The sequence below is a fragment of the Callospermophilus lateralis genome, chromosome 19, assembly GCF_048772815.1.
Source record: "Callospermophilus lateralis isolate mCalLat2 chromosome 19, mCalLat2.hap1, whole genome shotgun sequence".
In the NCBI taxonomy this organism is placed as follows: Eukaryota; Metazoa; Chordata; class Mammalia; order Rodentia; family Sciuridae; genus Callospermophilus; species Callospermophilus lateralis.
This window is the reverse complement of record NC_135323.1, coordinates 31040653-31067860: the sequence shown is the minus strand read 5'-3', so window position 1 is coordinate 31067860 and position 27208 is coordinate 31040653. Positions and strand designations below refer to the sequence as shown.

Sequence of the window (27208 nt, the reverse complement as noted above, 5' to 3'; positions counted from 1 at the left end):
AGGACATTTAAGAGAACAACAATAAGAGAAATGTGTTCCAGGGATACTAGAAGTTGTTCAGGGGAGGAAGTGGCTCCATGTGAAGAGGTGGTGTTGAAAGCTTTACCAGATGAAATTCTGACTGAGCTGCATTTTAAAGGATGATTAAGAGTCTTCTGGGCTGGGGCTGTGACTCAGTTGTAGAGGGCTTGCCTAGCAAGTGTGAGGCCCTGGGTTTGATTCTCAGCACTGCATAGAAATAAGTAAATGTCATCAACAACTAAAAAATATTTCTTAAAAAGTCTTTTATGGGGCATGAGGCATTGAAAGCAGAGGAAAATGCATGAGAAGTTATTTAGATATAAACTTTTTGGGTGGAATTCAAGAATTTTGTAATGAAAACACCCATGGAGACAAAAACTGAGTAGAGAACATTTAATTCTAATGTTTCACTTGAGTTTCTGATAAGAAGCAATAACCTTTGGGCATAATGATTGCACTGATCGAAGTTTTTAAAAAAATATTTATTTTTTAATTGTAGGTGGACATAATATCTTTATTTCATTTTTATGTGGTGCTGAAGTTTGAACCCAGTGCCTCACATATGCTAGGTGAGCACTCTACCAGTGAGCCACAACCCTAGCCCCATCGAAGTTTTTATAGATTTTTTTTATAAAATCTGAGCTCAAAGATCAACATAGGCATGTCCCCATATCGCACTGCCAACTGCCAAGGTGGAGGGGGCACCTGGCTTCTGCAATAATGGGTGGAGCACAGACAGTTTTTTCTATTGGTTGAACACCCAGCCCCACCTCCTTTCCCAGCATATAAATATGCCAGTTTGACTTCATTGAATCACAGCTGCTCACAGAAGGCAAGTGTGGCACTTCTAGATCATATATATGAAAGGAAAGTAGTGATGGACCTGATCCCAAACTTTTCCATGGAAACCTGGGTTCTCCTGGGAATCAGCCTGGTGCTCCTCTACCTGTGAGTAACTGTCCCAGTTTCTCTACTCTTGAAAACTCCCATTTCTGTGACTAGGAGGTTTAGTGATATGATTTGATTTGGAGGATGAACTTCGGAGTGAGTCTCAGTTTGAACCCAGATTAATCAACCAGAAGAGTTCAGTAGATGCAGATTACAAACAACTGGACACCTTTGGAAAAGTGATGCACCCTTTGCAAACTTTCAGAATTCTGGGGATAAAGAGGAGTCTTCACAACTTTCTGTGTTATTGTTTGTATTTTGTGTTCTGTGTGCACTAGAAGAGACGTGTAGGAGGCTTGTCTCCTGTGGAACAGGTGGTTCCTGCTCCTCCTCCCACATCCCAGCACCATTTGTAAAATGCACAAAGTGCAGCCCAGGTGCTACCACATGCTCAGACTCAGTTGTTCCCTCTGTTCTCTTCCCTTTCTCTGGAATAGCTCTTCTCCCAAAACTCAAATGCTCCATCCTGCAATATGCAACTACTGCTGAATGATGAAAGTACTAAGCAAAGACCTGGGAGAAATTTGGAACTTTTATTCCTTAAGTTAGCATCAGTGTAGAGATTTGTTTCTCCACTGATTTGAAATCTAATGGCAGCCTCAAGAGACAGAATTTTCCAAGCCCTTTTTGTATTTTAAATATTTGCTTATGAAATTCCAGAACAGGAGCATGAATAAAACCACCTAGTAGAAGAATTCTTTTAAATAGTGGGATTTCTGGGCTGTGGTTGTTGCTCAGTTGTAGAGAGCTCATCTGGCATGTGAGAGGCACTGGGTTCAATCCTCAACACCACATAAAAATAAATAAATAAAATAAAGGTATTGTGTCCACCTACAACTATAAAAATATTTTTTAAAATAGTGGGATTCCTGGTTTCATGGAGCATGGGAAGAGAGCAGTTATTTCTAACTGAGGGTAGAAGACATTGCCCCAAGGAGACCTTTGACTTCTATCTTAAATACACTTTTACAAGAGTAAGTATTCATAATGATGTGAAAATAGAAAATATAAACCTGGTTGTAACAATTGAAGTAAAGGGTAGTATTCAGACTTTTGTTGCATCTATTTTCCCTCCAGTGGCATTGTAAAATTAATGAAAATGTTTTAATTTTATTCTGTTCAATAGTAGAATTTCTTGGAAGTAAGTTCCTCATGTTCCTTCTGAAGGTCAAAATAGGACCCTTGGATTTTGTATTTGTGAAAACCAATCTGTTTAAAAATGGCCTCATCTTTTTTGAAGAATTGAAGGAATATTAATCTAATACATACAACCATGATGTAGATTGCACATGTCTTTAAATATAGCTGCCCAGCAGGTTATTCTTACTCAATAGTTTCCCATATGCCAGTGTTCTTAATCTCTTACAGCAGATGAGTAAGGGACAATGTGGACCAGGGATGCAATAAAAGGCATCCAGATAGGAGTTATGAAAAAGTGGGAGAATACTCCTGTCTGCTCAGTTAAGAAGTCCCAGAGTGGGGACGGCCCCACTGGAGGCCACTAGAGGGGCCAACATGGTGGCATCAAGTCAACTTCCTAAATTGACACCAGTGAGTGAAGTGACCTGGAAGAAATCTAGTCTGAATGACTCAGGAATTTTCAAACTCATGTTTGGGAACTTATATCAGATATTCACTATAGCATTCGGAGCCTAATGATGGAACTCAACAATAATCAGCTGATTTGAGCTAATTATTATGACTTTTGTGGTCTCTCAGGGAATGTGAGAGAGGAGATGATGAGCAGATGTAATTAGAGCCATTGGAGTTTTTTTTTTTGTTGTTGTTGTTGTTGTTATTTAGGGCCTACATGTTACCTGCCTGGCTTCACTGTTCCCATTCTTGATCAGTGACTCATGAGCCACTATATACACACAGTCACAATCCCTTGACCTGGATTTCTCTTCCACTTTATAGATATGGGACCTATTCACATGGATATTTTAAGAAGCTGGGAATTCCAGGGCCAACACCTCTGCCTTTTTTTGGAACTCTTCTTAATTATCGCCAGGTGAGTGTCATTTGAGCTCCCTGTTTTGCCTCTTTTGGTTGCAAACACCTTCTTAGTTACATCAGTAGAAATTTAGCTCCGTGAGAGAAGTTTTGAGATTTCAAGCTTCAGAAACTGTGTGAGGGCCCCATCCAAAGCACAGTCTGGTTTACCCTGGGGCTCTGTTTACAACTCCTCATAGTGTCAGGTTCACTTCTGTTGATGAGCTCAGGACTCTGGGTCATCAACAATGTAAGCTGTGGACTTTATGTTCAGACTATGAGCATTCTCACAGAGTTTTCTGTTTTTCTCAGTGCAGATTCTAGGAAGATACACTCATATCTCTGGGATGCTTTATTTGCACAGTTAAACTATTACAAATGAAACTTAGCATGAGGAAGATTAATTGCTTAGTTTTTATGATGAAAACTCACAGCCAGTGTCTAACTATCTGTGTCTCATGTGCAGAGAGGTAGCATCTCCCCTTTTCTAAGTTGAGCTCCAGCACAGGAAGGCAAGTCCACTTTTATTTGCTCACTATGTCACTTACTTACTCAACAACATGATTGTGACATAAATCTCCTAGGCTAGAAGAGGTTTCTGACATCTTTACTCCCTAATTCTAACAGAATTCTACCACAAAACATGAGATAAATTAAAATTATACTTGATGAGGAGATAAAAGATCATGCATGGCCCTGGGAAACACTCATTTTCTCTCACTCTGGGTTTCCTCATGTGCCTATGGAGGTGATAATTCAGAAGGTCCAGTATTTCTGAGAAAACACAAGCAGACGAAGAAATACTGCAGAAGAGAAGCATGTTGTATTCATAGACAAGGGGAATTGTTGATTATGTATAATAGCTATAGAAAAATATAGTGACTTTACATATTTTATTTCAAATATTGCATATTTTCTCTTTTCTCCTCAGAAGCCTCTGAATGAGAGCTTCTCTCTAACCACCTGTGAGGAACAGCAAGCCTGATTTCATGGGATTTGGGTAATTTGATGGAATGTCAGTACATTTGCAACAATAATGTAATTTCATTTTGTTCTTCTTCCTAGGGTTTGTCTAATTTTGACACAGAATGTTATAAAAAGTATGGGAAAACATGGGGGTGAGTATTCTGGAAATTTCTCTTTGGTAGACTTATTATGATGTGGCTCCCCAACTCGTGAGAACAACCTCAGCCCAGAACATTTGGGATGCAACCTTCTGTGCTGCAAAATCCTTGGAGGCTTTTCCTACCAAAGGTTCTGCATGTCACCAGGAGTCTGGGTCTACGGTCTGACTTAGGTTGAGAATGTTGCATGTTTTCACTTTTCTCCTGCTTTTGATGACCCAGAGTCTCCAGCCTTACTTTGTTTCCAATGTCTGGCTATTCCTATCTTCCCCATTTTTCTTTCTTTTTGACACCTTTAGATGAATAAAATGTATTATTTGAGAACATTTTTTTAAAAAAAAATCATGGGCATCATCTCTTTCCTCCACTGATTTACTTTTGATTTAAAGACAAAATTCCCTTATTTAAATTTTAGATTCAATGTATGCTTTTGAACAAAAGGTTGGGAGGTACTGGGAAGCAGATGGGAAGCCATTTCTGCTCAGCTTCTCATTTCCTTTACTTTCTTTCTTCTTTTTAATTGTCATAATTATTGTTGCTCATATGCCACTTTTAAGTTTTCAGTGTTGACTTTTCAATGAAGCATTTCTTTCTCTCCTTCATCTATTTGATATTAAGACCATACATAGGATGTAGTTCCACCAGTGAGTTCCCTGGTGGATTGATGGGGTTTGTATTGGAAAGTGGTCTCAGCTAACTGTAGCAACTAATCCCTTTCAGAGCTGGTGGGTGTTTGGTGGGAGCCATAGAAGAGGTGTAATCATTTTGCTCTACAGTAAAAATAGTGATAGAAGACATTGACTCTTCTTCTCTATCTTCTCTCATCAGTCCACAGAAGGCCACAGGGCTGGCCAGAGTGTTCTACTCAGTTGACATGGCCCATAGATACCATGTGATCCAAGGACACAACATGCCCCACTGGATCTCCAAAGCCCCCATTTCAGCTACCACTTGCAAAACTTAGTAATTGTGAGGAGTTAGTCAATTATGTGCCTTCAATTTTTCACAAACCTATATTTTTACATGTAAAAAGTTGTGGAGACTTGGGCTAAGTCTGTAGCTCAGTGGTAGAGCGCTTGACTAGCACATGTGAGGCACTGGGTTTGATCCTTAGCACCATATGAAAATAAACAAATAAAGGCTTCTGTCCACCTGTAATTGCAAAAAATTAGTAAATAAGTAAATAAATAAGTAAATAAAAAAATAAATAAATATGTTATGGAAAGTAGTATAGGCAATACTATTGTATTCACCATCTAGATTTAACAAGTGTTCCAATGCTATTTCTAATTATGATCTCTTAGAAGGTTATTTTGTCTCTAAGTTTCTCTTCCTACCTACTTCACGTACATTACCCTTTATGCTATGAAGACTCCAGTGGTTTCTGTGGTCAGAATCCCCAACCAGAACTTCATGTTCCTACGCATTATAGGAGTAGCCAGGTAGAATAGATAACATCAGGATCAAAGTCTGGATTCCTGCTGCAGAATCTGGCCTGTTAGATTCAATCAGCTTTGCTTTCCCAACACAGCCTGTTTGATGGTTCACAACCTGTTTTGGCTACTACAGAGCCCAGCATTATCAAAACAGTGCTGATCAAAGAATGTTATTCTGTCTTCACCAACCGGCGGGTAAGTACTCACTTTTCAACATTATAACATTTATTTAGTTATTTTTAAGTTTTTATTTGTTCTTTTTAGTTATACATGACTCTAGAATGTATTTCGACATATTATACATACATGAAGTACAACTTCCATCCTTGTTTTTGTGCAAAATGTGGAGTTTCACTAGTTGTGTATTCATTTATGAACATAGGAAAGTTATGTCTGATTAATTCTACATTATTTCCTATTCCCATCCCATCATCCTTCCTTTTGTTCCCCTTGTCTAATCCAAAGTAACATTTATTTATTTAATTTATTAACTCAATTTTTATCCTGAGATATTTACAAATTCAGAGGGCATTCCTTGCCAAAAAATTACCAGGCAGTTTCATGTATAATTTATTCTGCTTTACCCAGTGATAATTTCTTACATGACTATAAATTTATTAAGTTCTTGTTCCTATAGTAACAGGAAATTGATACAATCTAGGCTTTTTATTTTCATTTTCCCATCTTGTGTGCCTATATAAATGAGTGTGCAGCTCTGTCCAAATGTATCACATGCCTACATTTGTGTAGATTTAGATTATGTTTTTAATGTGTTTTCACCAATTCTTCATTATCCTTAGAAATGTGCCTGACTTCTTGTGTGGTGACCACATTGGACAAAGATTGCACCTATAAATAGGGAAAATCCTATCTGTATTTCTTTTATTTATTTGTTTTTCTTTTCCTCTGACATCAGCTGGGAGTTCCAGTGTGAAGTTGAATAAGAGCCAGGAGAGTGAACATTTGAAGGATATAGACTTTAATCTTCCAAAGTTTACCCCAGTTTTAGATGAGGCTAATGTGTGTGTGTGTGTGTGTGTGTGTGTGTGTGTGTGTGTGTGTGTGTGTGTATTCCCATACAATTTCTATCTTCACTTTTTAAAAACTTTGGGGGCTAGGGATATAGCTCAGTTGGTAGAATTCTTGCCTCACAGGCACAGGGCTTGGGGTTCAATGCAAAATTTAAAAACTTTGATTAATATATGATAATTATCCAATCATTGGATTGGATAATTGGATTTGCTGTGATCTTTAATGCATGCATATATTGCACACTGCTCAAATCCAGCCTCTATTTACTTGCCTTCCACGTACCCCTTTCCAGCAGGTACAAATCACTAATCTACACTCAGATGAATGTTTTTACTTGTCTTTCTGTGTATGACTGAGCAGACATTGTTGAATTATTCCTGATGCTTGGGAGAAAGCATTCAGTTTGCCACCAGTAAGTATATTGTTAGCTAAAAATTGGTTTTTGTAGAATCTCTGTCAAGTTGAAGAAGCTTCCCTCTGCTCCTAATCCCCTAAAAGTTTATAGTGAATGAGTGCTGGAAGCATACATTTTTTGGAGGTGGTGGGGTAATGGGCATTGAACTCAGGGACACTAGATCACTGAGCCAAATTCCTGGTCCTATGTTGTACTTTATTTAGAGACAGGGTCTCACTGAGTTGCTTAGCACCTCACCATTGCTGAGGCTGGCTTTGAACTTGTGATCCTCCTGTCTCAGACTCCTGAGCTGCTGGGATTACAGGCATGCACCACTGTGCCTGGATGGAAGCATACATTTTAACACAATAGTATATTTTAGATGATGGAACTAAATTTCAAGGGTTTTACTTTGGTAGTCTAGCACCCAGGTGAAAAATAGAATTATCTTTCTTTTCTCCTCTGCCCTTTTAGAAAATACTGAAAGAACTTCCATTAATAACTTGTGGTTTTTCTTCCTTTTTTACACTTATATTCCAAATCCTTTCAGTTTCAAATATTATTATTTTAAAAATTATCATACCTAGGCACCCCTTTATCAAGATGCTTATGCTATAAATGCATGTAAAGACAGAACTGATCATAGGTAACATACAGTTGACAAAGAACATCTAGTATCTGTCACCAATCGATTTCTGCTCTGCATAGCCCTGGAGGTTGTGCTAGGTCCTCTTAGGTCTTCTTCCTGTCTATTCCCCTGGAAAAAGTTTCCAACCATGTGGAAATTTTTCATCTAAACAAAGGTTGGAAGATAAAATCTAAAAACGATGTGAGGTCCCTGGGTGTCTCTTCCAAACTCTCAGGAGGTTAGGCACTTGGAATAGATATTATTGAGTGTCTGACATAGGCCCAGATACCTAGTATGCAGTCATTAAACATTTTTTTAAATAAATGATACTTATTTAACAACTTTTGCAACTGTGGAGACCTCCACGTTTATGTAGGACAAAATCTCTTTTCTCTGGGCTCTAGGATCTTGGTCCAATGGGATTTATGAAAAAAGCCATTTCCTTGTCAGAGGATGAAGAGTGGAAGAGATTGAGAACACTGCTGTCTCCAACCTTCAGCAGTGGAAAACTCAAGGAGGTAAGGAGGGATTTTCATTAAAAACATAGAGAGTAAATCTGGGGATGGGTAGAAAATGAGATAGATAGTAGTCCTTTTTAAATGGATAGTTCTCTGAACTTGAACTTCCTAAAAGTGTTCTTTTATGTTTTAGAAGAGATGTAAGATTCATTATAAATGTCCCATACTTCTTCATCCTGGGAAATCCATAGCCTTGGGGACCGAGTCTCTCAGTTAACTATGGGTGATCTTGTGTTTTTTGCGTAGATGTTCCCCATCATTAACCAGTATGGAGATGTGTTGGTGAAAAACATGAGACTGGAATCAGAGAAGGGCAAGTTTATCAACTTGAAAGAGTAAGTAGCAGGGCAGCTCTGGCATTCCAAGCTCCAGCAGGAGCCCCTCCAACTGCCTGCCACAGAAGGGAATCTCAAATGTTGAGCTAGTGCAATGAGCAGACAAAAGCAAGTTTGAAGTCACAACTCCAACTTTTCATCTAAGAAAGGGCTGCTCCAACCGGGAGACAGGGCAGCTGGGGAGAAAGGATCTCTCCTGTATCCACCAAGGTTTGTTTGGCTATTGTTTATGACTTTGGATACACTAGGAGACAAAATACTGTCAAGGTCAAGGTCACCTTTTTGAGCCCTCTAGGAAGACTCAGTTATTCCCCCCTTGTCCTGTTGAAGCTCAGTTTGTACACAACTGTCATCATCTACATTCTATTTGTGCTACTGTAGTGTGTCTGATTAGGGATCTTATCCCTGTGTGGGTGAACTTCTTGAGTTCAGAGGGGAGTCTAACTCACCTCATTGTCCCTATCACTTCTGGAACAAGGGCAGTACCTCATTTGAAATGCATAAAGACCTCATGGTCAGTGTGAAGGGATCATAGACTCATCTGATGGTCCAGCAGATAACTGTTGACAATGTGGGGCTCTCTGCTTGTCTTCCTTGGGAACATGAACTTACTCCTACTTCTTGTTGCATGTGTAGTGGAAGGATTGGGAAGAGGCACTGGTTTTAACTTTCCATGTCTTTCTCTATTCAGCATCTTTGGGGCCTACAGCATGGATGTGATCACTGCTACATCATTTGGAGTGAACATTGATTCCCTCAACAACCCACAAGATCCCTTTGTGGAGAAAGTCAAAAAGCTCTTAAGATTTGATTTCTTTGACCCTTTGCTCTTCTCAATAAGTATGTGGAATACCATGTTATTTATTCATTCTCTCTTTTTAAATAAGAGTGTTATTGATACATAATTAATATACCTTTGGATTACCCCACTTAACTTATACAATTAAATGGTTTTCAGTACAAAGATATGTGCAGCCATCACTAGTGACCATTTGTCAACTCAGAAGCAAGCCATCATTTCATTATTAACTCTCTATTCCCCAAGCCTAAGCAACCATGAATCTATTTTCTGACTCTATAGATTTGCTGATACTGCGGATTTTCTCTTAATGGAATCCTAAAAGTCATGTCTGACTTCTTTCATTTATCATTGTGTTTTCAAATTCTTCTATCCTAAAGCATGTGTGAGAACTTCATTCCTTTTTTTAAAGAAATTATTTATTTGTTCTAATTAGTTATGCATGACATCAGAATGCATTTCTATACATAATACACAAATGGAGTGCAAGTTTCCATTTCTGTACTTGTACTTAATGTAGATTCACATCATTTGTGTCATCATACATGTACCTAGGGTAATGATGTCCATCTTATTGCATCATCATTCCTATACTCATAACCCTTCCCTTTCCTTTCCTTTCCTTTGCCCTATCCGAAGTTCCTCCATTCCTCCAGTGACCAGCCCCCTTTATGGATCAGCATTCAATCATGAGAGAAAATATTTGGCCTTAGGTTTTTTTGGGATTGGGTTACTTCACTGAGCATTGTTTTCTCCAAATCCATCCATTTATCTGAAAATTTCATGATTTTATTCTGTTTTAATGTTGAATAATATGCCATTGTGTTTATGCACCATAGTTTCTTTATTCATTCATCTACTGAAGGGAATCCAGGTTGGTTCCACAGTTTAGCTAATGTGAATGCAGTTGCTATAAACATTGATGTGACTGTGTCCCTTAAAATCAGTATGCTGATTTTAAGTCCTTTGGATATAAACTGAAGAGTGGGATATCTGGGTCAAATGGTGGTTCCATTCCAACTTTTCTGAGGAATCTCCACACTGCTTTCCATAATGGTTGCATCAATTTGAATTCCCACCAGCAATGTAAGAGTATGCCTTTTCTCCCACATACTCACCAACATACATTTTTCCTTATATTCTTCATAAATGCCATTCTGAGAGAAGTGAGATGAAATCTTAAGAGGAGTTTTGATTTGCATTTCTGTATTTACTAGAGAAGTTAAACTTTTCTTCATATATTTATTGACCAATTGTATAGCTTCTTCTGAGAAGTGTTTGTTCAGTTACATATACTATTTATTGATTGTGTTATTTGTTTCCTTGGTGTTAAGTTTTTTGAGTTCTTATATATCCTGGAGATTAGTGCTCTATATGATGTGTATGCTGTAAAAATTTGCTCCCATTCTTTAGGCTCTCTCTTCACCTTATTGTTTCTTTTGTTGAGAAGAAGCTTTTTAGTTTGAATCCATTTGATTCTTGATTTTATTTCTTGCACTTTAGGAGTCTTGTTAAGGAAGTCAGAATCTAATCCAAGATATGAAAAATTTGGCCTACTTTTTCTTCTATTAAGTGCAGGGTCTCTGGCCTAATTCCTAGGTCCTTTATTCATAATGAATTAAGTTTTGTGCGTGATGAGAGATAGGGGCTTAATTTCATTTTGCTACATATGGATTTCCAGTTTTCCCTGCATCATTTGTTGAAATGGCCATCTTTTTTTCCAATGAATGTTTTTGGCACCTTTGTCTAGCATGAAATAACTGTATTCGAGTAGGTTTGTCTCTATGTCTTTTGTTCTGTAGCATTGGTCTACGAATCTGTTTTGGTGCCAATATGGATTTCCAGTTTTGCCAGCACCATTTATTGAATAGGCTCTTTTCTCCAGTGAATGCTTTTGTCACCTTTATCTGTTATGATATAACCATATTCATGTGGGTTTGTCTCTGTGTCCTCTATTCTGTACCATTGGTATACAAGTCTATTTTGGTGCAGAAACCATGCCTTTTTATTACTACATCTCTGTAGTATAGTTTAAGGTCTGGTATTGTGATGCCTCCTGCTTCACTTTTCTTGCTAAGATTTCCTTTAGCTATTCTGGGTCTCTTATTTTTTGAAACACATTTTAAAATTGCTTTTTCTATTTCTATGAAGAATGTAACTGGGATTTTAATAGGGATTGCATTAAATGTGTAAACACTTCTGGTAGTATGGATTTTGCCAGAATTTAATTGAGAATATTTACATCTATGTTCATTAGAGATAATGGTCTGAAATTTTCTTTTGTTGATGTGTCTTTGGCTGTTTTTGGAATCAGGGTGATACTGGCCTCATAGAAAGAGTTTGGAAATGTTCCCTCTTTTGCTATTTCATGGAATAATTTGAGGAGTATTGGTATTAGGTCTGCTTTGAAGGTCTTGTAAGAATCTGTCTGGCTGGGGCTCTTCTTTGTATGTAGGCTTTTGGTGGTGTCTTTTATTTCCTTGCTTGAAATGATCTTTTTGACTTGTGTATATAATCTTGATTCAATTTGGGTAGATCATGACTCTAGGAATTTATTGATGTATTATATTTTCTACTTGATTGGAGTATAAATTTTCAAAATAGCTTTTAATTATGTTCTGTATTTCAGAAGTGTCCATCATGATATTTCCTTTTTCATCACAGATTTTAGTAATTTAATATCTCTCTCTCTCTCTCTCTCTCTCTCTCTCTCTCTCTCTCTCTCTCTCTCTCTTAGTGTGGCTAAGCATTTATTAATTTTATTTATTTTTTTTCAAAGAACCAATTTTTAATTTTGTCAATTTTTTCAGTTGTTTGTTTCAATTTCATTGATTTCACCTCCAATTTTAATTATTTCCTGTCTTCTACTACTTTGGGTTTTGATTTGCTCTTGTTTTGGGGGGGCTTTGAGATGTAATGTTAGGTCATTTATTTGTTGACTTTTCTTCTTTTAAGGAATGAACTCCATGCAATAAATTTTCCTCTTAGTACTGCTTTCATAGTGTCTCAGAGATTTCTATATGGTTTGTATCAGTGTTGTATCAGTGTTCTCCTATACCTTTAAGAATTTTTAAATCTCCTCTCTGATATCTTCCTCTATCTCTTGGTCATTCAATAGCATTATTTTTTAGCCTCCAGGTGTTGGAGTACCTCCTATTTTTCATTTTATCATTGATTTCTAATTTTACTCCATTGTCTGATAGAATGCAGGGTACTCTCTCTGTTTGTTTGTATTTGCTAAGATTTGCTTTGTGGCATTATATATGGTATATTTTAGAGAAGAATCCATGTGCTCTTGAGAAGAAAGTGCATTTACTCATTAATGGATGAAATATTCTGTATATGTCTATTAAGTTCAAGTTATTGATTATATTATTGAGTTCTATAGTTTCTTTGTTTAGCCTTTGTTTGGAAGATCTATTAGATCTATACTGGTTAAAGTCATCCAGTATTATTGATTGTGGTCTATTTTACTCTTGAAATTGAGAAGAGTTTGATGAATGTAGATGCTCCATTGTTTATGGGTATATGTATTTACTAGGGATTGCTGCCTTGTATAGCAATTTAATGTTTACCTAATAAAGTAAGGGTCAGTATGTTTTCCAGAAAAGCCACAACCATCTCAAGTTCCCACCTGGAATGCACAAGGGCTGCTGTTTCTCTCTATCCTGTTCAACACTTACTTTTTCCCATTGTTTTGTTTATAGCCATTCTTCCAGGTGTATCGTGGCATCTCATTGTGGGTTTGATTTTAATTTCTATAAACTAATATGTTGAATAAGTTGAGATATTTTTATGTCTTCTTTCTATAAAGGTCTTTTCAAGTCACAATTGTATTTCTGTTTGTAGGCGAGTTGTATGATTTCTATATTCTGGATACAGATTCCTGATGTGATGTGTTTTGCAATTTTTTTCTCCTCATCTACAGGTCTGGTTTGCCTTTTTTAATTGTATATTTGGAAGTACCATCTTTTTATATTTATAATAAATAACTTTTGTTTTTATTGCCTTTCTTTGACTTCAAATCTTAGACTCCAGATCTAAAATTTTAAAGGTTTACTTTCTTGCTTTTTTCCTAAGAGTTGGTTTAATTTTATGTTTACATCTTCGGTCCATTTTTAGTTGGATGTTTTTTACCATATAAATCCAGGCCCCAACTTTAATCTTTTGCATGTCTCTGTCCAGATGAACCAACAGCATTTATTGAAAATAATGGTTTTTCCATATTTCACTTTCATGGCACCTTTCTCAAAAATTCTTTGAACCATAGACACGTGGTATTATTTCTTATCAACACTACAATTCATCTGTCAGTTTTTTTGTCTTTGAATTTTAAGATAACAACATTTGTAAAGAATAATAATTTGACTTCTCTTTTTCCTATTCCTTTTATTTCATTCTTTGGCCTCATTGCTCAAAGATTTCAGTTGATACATTGACTAAAAGTGGGGACAGTGGACATCTTTGTCTTATTCCTTATTTTAAAGAAAATGCTTTTAGTTTTTTCTTGTCCATATGCTGTTTGGGATTTTTCATATATAACATTTATGATGTTGAAGTAATTTTCTTCTATCCTTTGCTACTTCAGTATTTTTAATTTTTGATCAGTGCATTATAATTACACATAATATTGAGCTTCATTCTGACATAAATACACAAGCATGGAATATAATTTGCTCTAATTCAGTCTCTAGTACTTCCCCTGTCCCTCTCCTCTCCCTCTAACCTGTTCCCTTTTCTTTAGTCTACTGGTCTTTATTCTATTTATTTATCGTTCTTTTTAATCAATGCATTATGGATATGCAAAAAGGTGAAATTCAACTGTGGTGAATTATATGCCCCCTTTATGTCATCCCAGAGCTATTGGATATTCTCATCATGGTTTCTTTTTTTCCCCTTTATTGCTGACTGAGGTTTATATGTCTTCTTTCAAGTGTGAAGTTTTATCTTCCAGGTGATCTAATCTATTTGCAAGAATTCAGCTAAATTTTTATTTGATTTATTGAGATTTTTATTTCTAGGATTGGTTTGGTCTTTTCAGAATATCTTTCACATCCTGTGTTCTCAAACAGTGTTCATTCCTTAGATCATGCTTTAGGTTATTGATAATGTTAATAATCAACTTTCCTAATTATTCACTTGGGATTTCATCAACTGTAATATTTGTGAATTTAGTATTGGAGGATAATAAGCTTTTGGAGACAGGCTGTCATCCTGTCTCCACATGTTTGCTGAGATTCTGTATTTGTGTATATGTTGAGATGGATTCCTTTTGCTCACATATCTGGGGGCTTTTAATGAATATTTATTTCATCATTTTAAGCTCTGATATGAAGACATATCTTAACTTTAATACATATAATCAATGTAATCAGTCTTGGGCTCAAGAACAAGTACCACTTTCAGAGAATAAGTGCCAATAACAGTAATAACTTAATATCAAATCATATATCAACATATACTATAGCATTTATAACTAATGAGCTCTGCAACTCTATGAACCAAAGAGAAATGTAAGTGAGGATTAACATAGAGTAGGTTGAAAAGATTTAGCATTACCAATATATTATGGCAAACTGTATTAGAAGGGATAAAGCATAAAGAAAATAAAAAATAAAATAAAGAAAATGTGGGAGAGAGAGAAGTGAAAAAACAATGAAGCAGGAGAGTATGGAACAGAGGCAAAAGAGAAGCAGAATTGACATGGCATCCATTTCATTCAAAAAGTAAATTATATGAATTCTAAAAAATACATAAAGAGAAGAAACTGGGAATTTATCTCCAATAGTGAATGCCAGAAAACTCATAGAGCTTCAGTTTTCTTCCTGTTGAAGCTTTAAATTTGCAGACATTGCTTTGTGGGGGTTTGATTTTAGAATCTCCCAGTTATGAAGGATTTTGTGTGACACCAATGTCATGCTGTTTGTCTGTTTTCAGCTCTGGCCCAAGCTGGCCAAACTTGCTGGAGGAGTCTGTGTGCAGAGCTCGGACCCCTCTGCCTGGCAGCATCTGCTGTGGGAGTATTGTCTGATTCAGAGCAGACTTCACTTTAAAAATGGCTTTGTTCTTGTGACTGGGGTGGAAATGTCAGTGTGGTAGGGTTGTTGGTCAACTTCTAGAAAACAAAGAGAATCAGTATAGGGTCTGGGTGTCTCACACCCCTCCTTCAGAAAGCCTGAGTCCCTGTGCTGGGGGTGTGTGTGGAATGTTTCCCTCCATCCTTCAGACCCTCTGGAGCTTGGGGAGGTGGCACAGGTGCTGTGGGATGCTGTCACAGGCCCAGAGTTTTCAACCTGACCCTGATCTGAACTATTTCCATCCCCTGCCAGCCAAGGTCAGACTGCCAATTTCAAATGAAAGTGCCCTTCACTCTTCACCCTGCAGACTGTCAGACAGCTGCAGGTTGCCCCACAAAGCTTCTCCTTTTCTGTGTTGTAGTCCCACTCCTGTGTCCAGATTGATGCATGATATGGACACCTGCCAATACGGTAAAAGGTAAGGATTAGGTGGCCATTTTTCTTGGAATTCAAAAAGAAAATATACCAGAAACAATACAAAAAGGAGAAAAAAGTGAAAAATGAGTGAAACATGAAAAACAAGGGTAAATTGCAGGGATTCCCAGTCTCCCTCCCAGGAAGTACTAACAGAGAATGTCTTTAGCTGATGCCACTTCCCCACTTTTACTCTCTGCTGGAGAGTGCCTAGTCTTTCTGTTGAGCTAGCTCTGATGAGCTGATTTTCTTCTCAGATGACGATTTTGTTGGACAGCAGCACCATTCATCTTAAACTGGGTGGGAGTAATTTGGGCCCATCGGGGAGGAGCTTCCTGTCCCCTAGTGGAACCACTGCACACCCAGAACTGCTGCTATCTATCCCATGAATTAATTCTCTTTATATTCTAGAAGTTGATATTTTTGAATTTCGCCTGATTGCTAGTTTTCTAGATAGATTGCTTGCTATCATTTCCCCACAGTCTTCCCATCTCCTCACAGAACTGTTGTTTTAATTCAATCTCCAGGGACTTCTGGGATATTGTGAGTTCTGCTGATACACCATTTTTTCCTGATCTCCAAATCTGAATTTTCTTGTATATAATTCTTTTTATATGATGCTGGGTTTAATTTTCTAATACTAGTTGATATTTTGCATCCATAATTATAAGATATATCAGTTTGTATTTGCCCTGTGGGATCTTTGTGTTAAGTCTTATGATTAGGTTAACACGGGCATTTTAGGATCTTTTACAAGTGTTCACTGTATTCTATATTAGAAAATACTAGATATTTCTATGAATATTTGTGAAGAAGTAGAGAATTGGTATTAGTTCTTTGAATGTTTGGTGGAATTGTCCATGGAACATCTGGACCTGAGCTGCTCTTTGTAGAAATGTTCTTAATTTCTATTTTAATCTCATCATGTGATGTATGTCTATGTAAATTGTCTATTATTTTTTGCGTCAGTTTCTATTGTTTGTGTTTTTCTAGGAATTTGTCCATTTCATTTAAGTATGTAATTGTTGTGATAATCTGATTGTTACAATATCTTGATATTTCTTCCTATGTTTATAATGTCAGTATTTCCCATTTTTCATTTTGAATGCTAGTAACTATTGTCTTTCTATTTCTGGGTCAGTCTAGCTACTTTCTTGGCAACATTGATGCTATTTTTCAAATAATTGCATGTGTTTTTATTAATTTCTTCTATTGACATTATTTTTTTTTTATTAGATTCCACTTTGGTCCTTAATATTTTCTTCCTTCTGTTTTCTTTAGGTTTAATTTGTTCTTCTTTTTTCATGATTTACTGTGTGAAGTTTGATTGTTCATTTGTGATCTTAGTTTTTATTTAATAGATAACAATTTTCCGCTACACAATAATGGCTTTTTCTTCATTCCACAAGTGTAATGTATTATGCCTTCTTTTTTTTTTCTTTCAGTACTTTATCTGTTTTCCATTTATATTGCTTCTTTCATCCAGTGTTTATTTAGGTGAATATTGATTAATTTTCCCATACTTTGAGTTTCCCAATTTTCTTTCTAATAATGCCTTCTGGATTCCTCCTGTGGTGCTTGAGGAACACATGCTCTGTTGGTCCCATCCTGACTGCTCTTTCTTGAAGAGCATGATTAACTGCCACCTCAGACTGAAGCCTAGTTTTATCCAAAGACACTCTATTCCAGTACATGAAGGGGAAAGGAGTCAGGGTTTTCATCTTGTTCCTTTGGTCACTCCACAGAAGCACAAGGGGCCACTGATCTCATTGCTATGATGGTGGCCCTATATATGACATCCTCAGCCAGTTGCCTGGAGCCCAATCAGCAGTCTCAGAAGGAACAGTTCCTCTTTAGGAACCCTTGTGACTTCCACTTTTCTGATTGGTAGAAAAGATGTAATTGCTCCAGGTAAATTTTACAATTTTCACTGAAGTGTCCTTTGTTTTTTCTTTTCCCTGCAGCAATCTTTCCATTTCTTACTCCAATTTATGAGGCAATGAATATCTCTATGTTTTCAAAGGATGTCACAAATTTTTTAAAGAAAGCTGTAGAGAGAATGAAAGAAAGTCGCCTTCAAGAGAAACAACAGGTAAAATCCGGTGGTGGATACAGAGGAGGTCCGTGTTTTGATAACTTATTTGCCTATGGGTGTATGACTTCCATACTTCTTTGTATATTTTTAAAAGGTAGATGAAGAACTCTTGTTTGAGAGTAGTAGAGGGTTTTCATTTGGGGAGAATAAAGAATTTAACATCTTGTAATTGAGATACAAGAATGAATCAGAGAGGGAACTGAATTAGAGTAAGATGTATTCCAAGCTTTTATAATTATGTCAAAATGGACTCCACTCTCATATAACTAAAAAGAACTAATAAAAACATTAAAATAAATAAAATTATATATTTCAAATATTGAAAAAATAGTGAACAAAAGAGAAAACATTTACAATTAAATAATGGGCATGGAATTTAGTTTGTCAAGGCATAAATATTGCTGATAGAAAAAGTCCCAAATACTCTAAAAAGGAGTCCTTGTACATTGTTTAGTAGAATGTAAATTAGGACAGCCTTTATGGAAAATTGTCTGGAGGGCCTGAAGAAATCAAATACAGACCCACCATATGATCCAGCAATCTCACTACTGGGTATCTATCCACAGGAAGTGAAATCAGAATGTCAAAGAGAAATATGTGCACCCATGTTTATTGCTGCACTAGTTTAAAATTGTTCCTATTAATTGATCCAAATAGATTTTGAAAATATCCATCATCAGGAAATGATAAATGCAATTAAAGATGTGTCTAAACTGACATAAACATCAAATAGCATATACATTTATCAAAGTAATCAGGTACCTTGTTAATATGTGTATAGCTTAATGTTTTTATATATCAGTTGAAATGATTTTTTTAAATAGAGGAATTTTTTTATCATGTCCCTTCTCTTCAATAGATAAAATTTCAACATAAATTTTTTTTCCTGGTGGTTTAATTTTATCAGATTTTATATTGGCAAAGAATCATTGCATTTACAAACCTCTCACTTTACCAAAACTCCACAGAAGGCATCTTCAGGGTAACTTTTACTGTCTGGCCCCCTCATGGAGCTGGCCTGGGTTCTTTAGTGAATGTTTTATTTCATGTCTGAAGGCCAGCACAAGGATGTGTGCAGGCCAGGGAGCCAGTATGGGCCCTCCAGGTGTCAGTATAAAGTTCATAGCTTCAATCATGGTGGGATCTTTCAAGAAGCTTGCCCAAAATCTAATGATGAGTACTATAAATGGCAGGAGATTAATCTGTGGCATCTTTGGTGAAGAATTAAGGCAGTAAAACAAAATATTGCAGTCCAGAACTTCTCCCTGAGCAAACAAATGTAACAGGACACAAAGCCAGCCACTCTCTGGCCAGGAGGCTGTGTTCAGAATCCACAGAAGCTCACAAGCAGGGAGAGCAAAGACCAGTAGCTGTTGGACACCAGCCAGTTTTCACTTAGGGAACTGTCCTACTCTCCAAAGTTTGTAGATGGATACTTTTCTTCCCTGATGACTTAGGAAACTCCAGCTGGACTTCTTCATTAAAGAAATCATAGTCTCAGAAGGGTAGATAAGTTCTGAATTCTTAATTTTTTCTGACTTCATAGTTAATATTCTATCTTTGAAATCACTCTGTTTCTAGCATCGGGTGGATTTGCTTCAGCTTATGATAAATTCTCAGAATTCCAAAGATGTGAAATCTCATAAAGGTAACCAAGGTTGCTACCTTATCTACTAATGGGGAAACTCAGTGGGAAGGTTTGTTCTTGAAATGTTCAGCAGGTTTTCCAGGAAGAAGAGCATTTCTACCAAGTTGCAGAAAGGCCATGCTTGGATATTATATACATTAGCCTGAGGAACTTTCTAGAAGCACACCTAGAGCCATGTTCAATGTTGAAGCTGATATAAACAAGTATTTCTTTCACTAGCATGGTATTTTTATTCAACTTATTTTCTTAATATTTTTATTTGATGCTCAATTTCTCCCTTATTTGTCCACTGGAACCCCTTTCATGTAGGCTCTTGAGTCCTCTATTATTCTTGTCACCTTTCTTTGTGATTGCTTAAAAAGTAGCTTCTGTTTATTCTGAGAAATTATACATCCATATCCATATTGAGCTGAAAACATAGAGGTTCTCCAGGTAGTCTTGAATACACCAATTCACTGTTAATATCCACCACCAGAGAGTTATATTTGTCACAGTTCAGGAACCTGTATTGACACACTTCTATCATTGAAAGTCCACAGATTTCCTTAGAGTTTGTTCTTGGTCTTGTACATTCTCTGACATGTATCCACATTATAGGAACATACAGTGTATTCTGTGCCCTTTTCATTTATTTTCCAAGTATTTTCTTCTTTCTGATTTAAGATATTCTAGGTTTCTACTCTGTTTCTCCTGACAACTTTGGAATTGGTGATTTTTCCATGGATCTTAGGGTTTTATTTATTTATTATTTAGTAATTAATGAAATTTAGAAATCAAAATCTGTGATCATCTTGTGGATTTTTGCTTTTAGATACTCTCAGCAGACAAGATTATTAAAATGAAATACTTCTACATGAAGCAGAGGAAAGAAATACTTCTGTATCTACTCATATCCAGAGATATAAACTATTTTTCTCTCTCCTTCAAAGGAATTTTCCTAATTTAGAGCTTATTTTTGTGACACAAATACTCCCATTGCAGTTCTAACTTGGGGTACCTAGTGTCTTGAGAATCATGAAAAATTCCTGAATGTTGAACATTTAATTGTAGAATGAGGGTTTGGCTTATTACAGCCTGCCAGTGTACATATTTTTTTTTTAAAAAATTATTTTTTAGTTGTAGGTGTACACAATACTTTTATTTTATTTTTATGTGGTGCTGAGGAACAAACCCAGTGCCTCACATGAGCTAGGTGAGTGCTTTACCACTGAGCCACAAACCCAGCCCCAGTGTACATATATTTTTTAAAATATTCATTTTTTGGTTGTAGACAGACACAATATGTTCATTTTATTTATTTATTTTTATGTGGTGCTGAGGATTGAACCTAGGGCCTCACACATGTGAGGCAAGCACTCTACCGCTGAGCCATAAGTCCAGCCCCTCCCCCCGCCCAGTGTACATATTTTTGTCTTCAGTGTGCATATACATACATACATACATACATACATACATCTGTCCTATATTTATCTACCCATTTCTATTCAGCTCTCTGTGATGATGGAAACGGTCTATAGTTTAACTGTTTCAAAATAATAACCACCAAACACATGTGCCTACTGACCTTTTGACATGTGGCTAGTGCCACTGAGGAACTGAAGTGTACTGACTTTTAATTAATTAAAATTTAGACATTCATATATGGGTGGTAGCTATGAATGCAAACATCCGAGCTTCAAAACTTGACTTTATTATTATTATTTTTTTTTTGGCATTTGGGAATGGGGTACCAGGGATTGAACTCAGGGGTACTCAAACACTGGGCCACATCTTCAGCCCTACTTTGTATTTTATTTAGAGATAGGGCCTCATTGAGTTGTGTAGCACCTTGCTGTTCCTGAGGTTGGCTTTGGACTCGTGATCCTGTTGCCTCTGCCTCCCACTGGGATTACAGGTGTGTGCCATTGCATCTGGCCCAAACCTTGACTTTATAGTCCTATTTCATGGGGTTCTAACTCACTGGGATAAAAGATTTCATAATTAGATGTTCTTATGACAGCATCATAGAAAATCATCATAGAAAAATATATCAGTAAAACTGAACTCTCTAGACCTTTCAAACACTTGTTTTGTGTATTCTTTTTTTTATCTTGAATTTCATGTTTGGCATAGGGACCATGTTTATTTCAGGGCCCCAGATATCTAAACGTCCTAATGAATTTCAAGATACATGAGTTAATTTCATGATTGTGCTTAGCTCCTGTCAAGAGAAAAATCAAGATGGAGGTCAGCTTCCATCAGAAGAGCTGTTTGGTGTGTATGAATTAGAGCAGAGAGAGGGTATGTACTAAGGAAGGTGACATTCAGTCGTAACTGAATAAGTGTTGTGTTTTACTAAAATAGACCCTACTTTTTTCACCACATGTCATGCCCACTGTCACTCTATTGACAGTTTTCTTTTGTGACTTTAATGACATTCATTAGATCAGTGTCAGTCACTACTCTTCCAACATTGTGTGTTACTGTGTAGTTTCTGTGTATTCTGAGATGATCCATTTTGAAGACAAGTACCCCAGGTCTTCTATTACCTGATGCCTCTCACTGCCATGAGCCCTACTTCTCAAGGGAAGATATGCACAAGAATCACCACATTTTATGGAAGTTCACATTTCGACTTGGTAGTTCTAGGGTGGGTTTGAGATTCTGTGTTTCTAATAATTTCCCAAATGCTGTTGATGCTGCTTGTCCATGGACCAGGCTTTGAGTAGCAACAGTCTCTTTGCTGCCCAATATTTCCTTACATTTCTTCCAACATGTTTAGATGAAAGATTCCTCAATTTCCCACACACTGAAACCTTAGTATAACAAACAATCAAATCAGTATTTCAAGCTATATGTTACCTAGAATAATTTAAATTTGTCCTGGACGAGAATATCATCTGCTTTTTTACTTTCACAAAGTAGATTTATGATAATCTAAGGGACATATTGATCATACTGTGTATCTTAGATAGAAATGGTGTTTCTTGAAATTACCTATCTTTGGTGGTGTTGAGAATGGTACAGTTAGTAGCCAAGTCCAAGAGTGGTGTAGACTTCAGGAAAACTGGATTAAAAAAAGTTTTCCTTTTTCTCCCCTATCAGATAGACACGACAGTGAAAACCACTCTGAGAATGAACCTGTATTGCTTTTCCATGGTCCTGCTTAGTGATCTGTGGGTTTTAATGGAATTTCACTTCATCCAAACTCTGATGTTGTGATTTGCTGGATTTACCTAAGTTGTGTTTCCTCTTCCATTAGCCCTGTCTGATCTGGAGCTTGTGGCCCAATCAATTATCTTCATTTTTGCTGGCTATGAGACCACTAGCAGTGCTCTTTCCTTCATTTTGTATGAACTGGCCACCCATCCTGATGTCCAGACCAAACTACAGCAGGAGATTGATGCAGCTTTGCCCAATAAGGTGAGAAGATAGTACCTGGAGAGGGAGGAGAGAGGTGGAGCCTCAACAAGACTGCCGCCTCATCCCTTCCTAGGAGGCTTTGTCCAAAATAGTCACTGATTCTTTTTACCAGCTCTATTTGGAAAGGATATAAAGAGACAAATGAAGGAGAAAACAGCATTTTGGGGAAAATGTTATTCCCAAAACTACAAGGAATTTTGAAAAGAGTGAAATTTCAGTTGTACCCATTACCAGTTACCATGATGATACCTAGGAAGTGTAATCATGTGTCACTCAAGTGTCCAGATCATTGTCTCTGCTGTTTTGTGGCATGAGCTCCTGCCTGGCTGTCTGCTGAGTGATCCTGGGCTTGGTGGGCAGGCCGACTCTGCTCTGCTCCACATATCTTCACACTCTAGTCATGTATTAGAGAGAAGCAGCCAGGGGATGAGTCAGGTTTTCTGGCTCCTGAGCCAAACTCTTTACTTCTACCTTGTGTTCTCTCCAGTGACACACAGGCATTAGTCACATGTAGTGCCTGCTGTCCTCACACCTCTGCCTAAACAGGAAGTCTTTTGGATATGAAGACACCTGGTCTCTGGGGCTGGCATGGCTGGTTTGGCAGTGAAGTGGGCACAAAGCCTCTTCTTCAGAACTCACAATGAAGCCAGAAGAACAACCAGGAGACTGGTCCAGCAACAGAGGGTGGGGATGAGAGTGGCTTCCTGTCCTCCTTAGAATGTTCTCTGGAACTGAAATTGTGTGACATGGTGCCATCCAATCTTAGCCCTTTTTTTGGTGGTATTAGGGTGGAAGTTACCAGTTTCTCCCAACATTTTTACATGATGTAGTGTTATCTCTATGATATATATATATATATATATATATATATATATATATATATATATATATATATTCTCCAAAGCAGGATTATTCAACTATAAACTGATGTAGAAAGGTTATTTCCTTTTTAATATGTTCTATTTACTTGAAATAGATACATGAGTTTTCTAGTGAAAGGTGACAGTGACTTTCACATATTTTGCCTGAGTGTAATTGTCATATTCTGTTTTTGGTGCTATTAGTCACTTTTTCTTACATGAGAAAAAATAGTACATTTTGCTGCTGAGGATATTACACACTGAATTTGGGATTGTCCCAAAGGTAACTTATGGACCTAACTACCCTGCACTTCTCAATTGGCCATGGATATTGTTGTCAAATGGGCATGATTGTTATTAGAATGCTGAGTCAATTGTAAGCACTACTCTCCTTCACCATTCTGAGTATATTTTGGGATCTTCTATCACTTTAATAATACAGCATATATTGAGTTTAACGTTAGTTTCAAACCTTAATTCCCCCAAATTTCTTTCATTCCCTTCAGGCACCTGTTACCTATGATGCCCTGATGCAGATGGAGTACCTGGACATGGTGGTAAATGAAACTCTCAGGATGTACCCAATTGGTGCCAGACTTGACAGAATCTGTAAGAAAGATATTGAAATCAATGGAGTATTCATTAGGAAGGGGACACTGGTGATGATACCAATCTTTGTTCTTCATCGAGACCCAAAGTATTGGCCAGAGCCTGAGGAGTTCCGCCCTGAAAGGTACAGGGACCCCGGGAAAGGGAAAAACTGGGCTAGGCTGATTCAAACATATCCTTGTATCTATTAGCATAGGTGACATACAGGTAACTGTGAAATCATTTTCATGTATGTCTTTATTTTAAGCTGTTTTCATGTTACAAATATGACATCTACTTGCAAAATGGTATAAATTTGTGACAAAGAACAAAAAGGATGCTATATCCATCCAGTATCTCAAATTCTTTAAATAATCTCAGGTTTATAATGTGATTATGTTCTCATAAACATAATTCTGTATAAATATAGATTTTTTGGCAAAACTAGGTTGAATCATATTTATTTGATTTTTTAAAATTGTTTAACCATAAGCTGTAAATTCTCCATTATCACTTGATGACACTCTGTATGTACAGGTTTTGCATCTATGATTTCAACTAAATATAAACATTTTTTCTTGTCATTTCCCTATAAAATGTCTAATATAATAAGTGTTTATAGAGTGGGTACATTTTATTAGTTATTATATACAATCCAGAGATGATTTAAAATATATTTCAGTATGTGCTTAGGGTAAACAAATATTTCCCCTTTGTTTTTATAAGAGACATCATCACCCAAGATTTTGTAGTGGCCAGATGCTGAAACTAATCCTCCTCAGATATGGCACCATGACTGTGTTTGTGTGTATGCATGTGTGTGTGTGTGTGTGAGTGTGTGTGTGTGTTTCAAATTTTATAGCATGTGCCATAACAGACAAAACCACTATCTCATTTCATTTTATGTGTTTATGCTTTATATGTCTTATATTTTGTGTGTGTGTGAGTTGTTTCCTTTACTGTCTCAATTTACCATGATTCCTTTTAAACTGCATTAATCTCATCTCAAAAAGACTCAAAGATTTAATAAGTTAAGGGAGCAGGGTGGTTGGAAACATTCCATAGCTTAAAAATTCTCACAGAAAAACCACAGCTGGATTTCAATAAAAATCAGCCCCCCAAAGCCTCTTTTACACCATTGCTTGGGGATGTCTAAGGGACACTTTGAAACAAGTAACTGTTGTCGTTTTAATGTTTTGTTGATTTGTCATCTATTGTGGAACCAGGTTCAGTAAGAAGAACAAGGACAGCATCGATCCTTATGTGTACATGCCCTTTGGAAATGGCCCCCGAAACTGCATTGGCATGAGGTTTGCTCTCATGAACATAAAACTTGCTCTTGCCAGAGTAATGCAGAACTTCTCCTTCCAACCTTGTAAGGAAACACAGGTCAGTAGATTTTCATATACATGTTTTACTTGAAGATGTTTTTACAAACATAGGGACCTAGTCACAGAAAAAAATACGCTCATTCATCATTTAATTCTTAGATCTATAGTCCAATGAGTCTCTTTTGCACCATCTTTGAGATTTTAGAGTTCTTCATTGTAGGGGCTCTATGTCTATGGCTTTATGAAGGCCAAAGTATAAAAAACATATGGACTCAATGCAGATTGGTGTGACATGTGTATGTGTGGACTGTGAACTTGAGCACAGTGTAGATTCAGCTCCAAGTCTCCTGGAGAGACCCTGTGCACAGTCATGAGGTGTGGTGACCACAGGATTATGATGTTTGAGTGAAGCTGTCCTCACTGGGACTTACACAACCTCCCTATTGATAGTGGTTTACTTCCAGGACTTGTGGGTATAATGTGCAACTTTTCCTTCTCAGTGGCCATCTGCATGGGAGAGGAGGATGGAGATGATTTCAGGGACTATTAGGAAGGGGTCCTGACACACCAGGAATGCGTCAGATACTTTCTGCAAGCTCTGTCTTCTCCAGGCTGGTATTCTCAATCTAAACAATAATTTGCTTCTTACTGAGAGCAAAAGACTATAGTACTCTGTTGGAGATCCCCCCGCCCTGTGGAGTGATTCTGGAAATGGCATGAGGATTTAGTCAAAACACTGAAGGGCTCAGAAGTTCCCCATTTGCACTGTGATTAGAAGCCAAGAGGAGATTCCCAAAGAGCAAAGCAAAGAATAAAGGTCTTAAGGAATTAAGACCACTTCCATCATTCTACAGGTTGAGTTCAACTGGGATAAGTGAACAGACCCTTGGAAGTTGAAGACTGCTCATGACATTGAGTGTATAAAATCTCATCAGGGCTCCTTGTTAAGTTTCAGCAGGCACAAATTAACTTTCTACAGTTCTCTAAAAGTTTGTCTTAATGTGTAGGAATCTATTTTAAATTTTGAAACTTGTTTTTTTTTAATTTACAAGTTTCTTAAAATTATTTTTTGTTTAGTTGATGGACCTTTATTTTATTTATTTATATGTGGTGCTGAGAATCAAACCCAGTGCCTCACACATGCCAGGGAAATGCTCTACCACTAAACCAATTCTCCAGTCCTTTATTTACAATTTTATCAATAAAGTGAATAAGTCAATCTCATTTTGTCTCAGGCCTAGTATAAGAGATATTCATTAAATAATTTTTCACATAAATGAATAATTTTACTATCCCATCATGACACAGATAGAGAAGGAGTAGGAGGAATTCAAGATACATGATAGTAAAAGTAGTTTTCATGTTTGTAAAGCATGACTGTGCTTAATGTATCTTCTCGACTTTGCTTCTGGGTTACTGTTGCTTCATTCATTGTGCTTCATTCTCCATGTGCTTGGCTATATGTTACAGATTCCTTTGAAATTAGGCAACCTAGGACTTCTTCAACCTGAAAAGCCCATTATTCTGAAGGTTTTGTGCAGAGGTGGGACAATTCGTGGAGCCTGA

At 36.9% G+C, this 27208-nt stretch overlaps 1 protein-coding gene across 1 annotated transcript; it reads left to right on the top strand.

The window, feature by feature from the left end:
- The first annotated feature begins 898 nt into the window (after positions 1–898).
- Positions 899–27208, top strand: LOC143384681 (cytochrome P450 3A9-like). Its single transcript, XM_076839750.1, has 13 exons — positions 899–969; positions 2887–2980; positions 4027–4079; positions 5617–5716; positions 7980–8093; positions 8340–8428; positions 9120–9268; positions 17683–17810; positions 19395–19461; positions 22703–22863; positions 24230–24456; positions 25538–25700; positions 27113–27208. Exons 1-13 carry the CDS (start codon positions 899–901, stop codon positions 27206–27208), a joined length of 1512 nt encoding a protein of 503 aa, XP_076695865.1.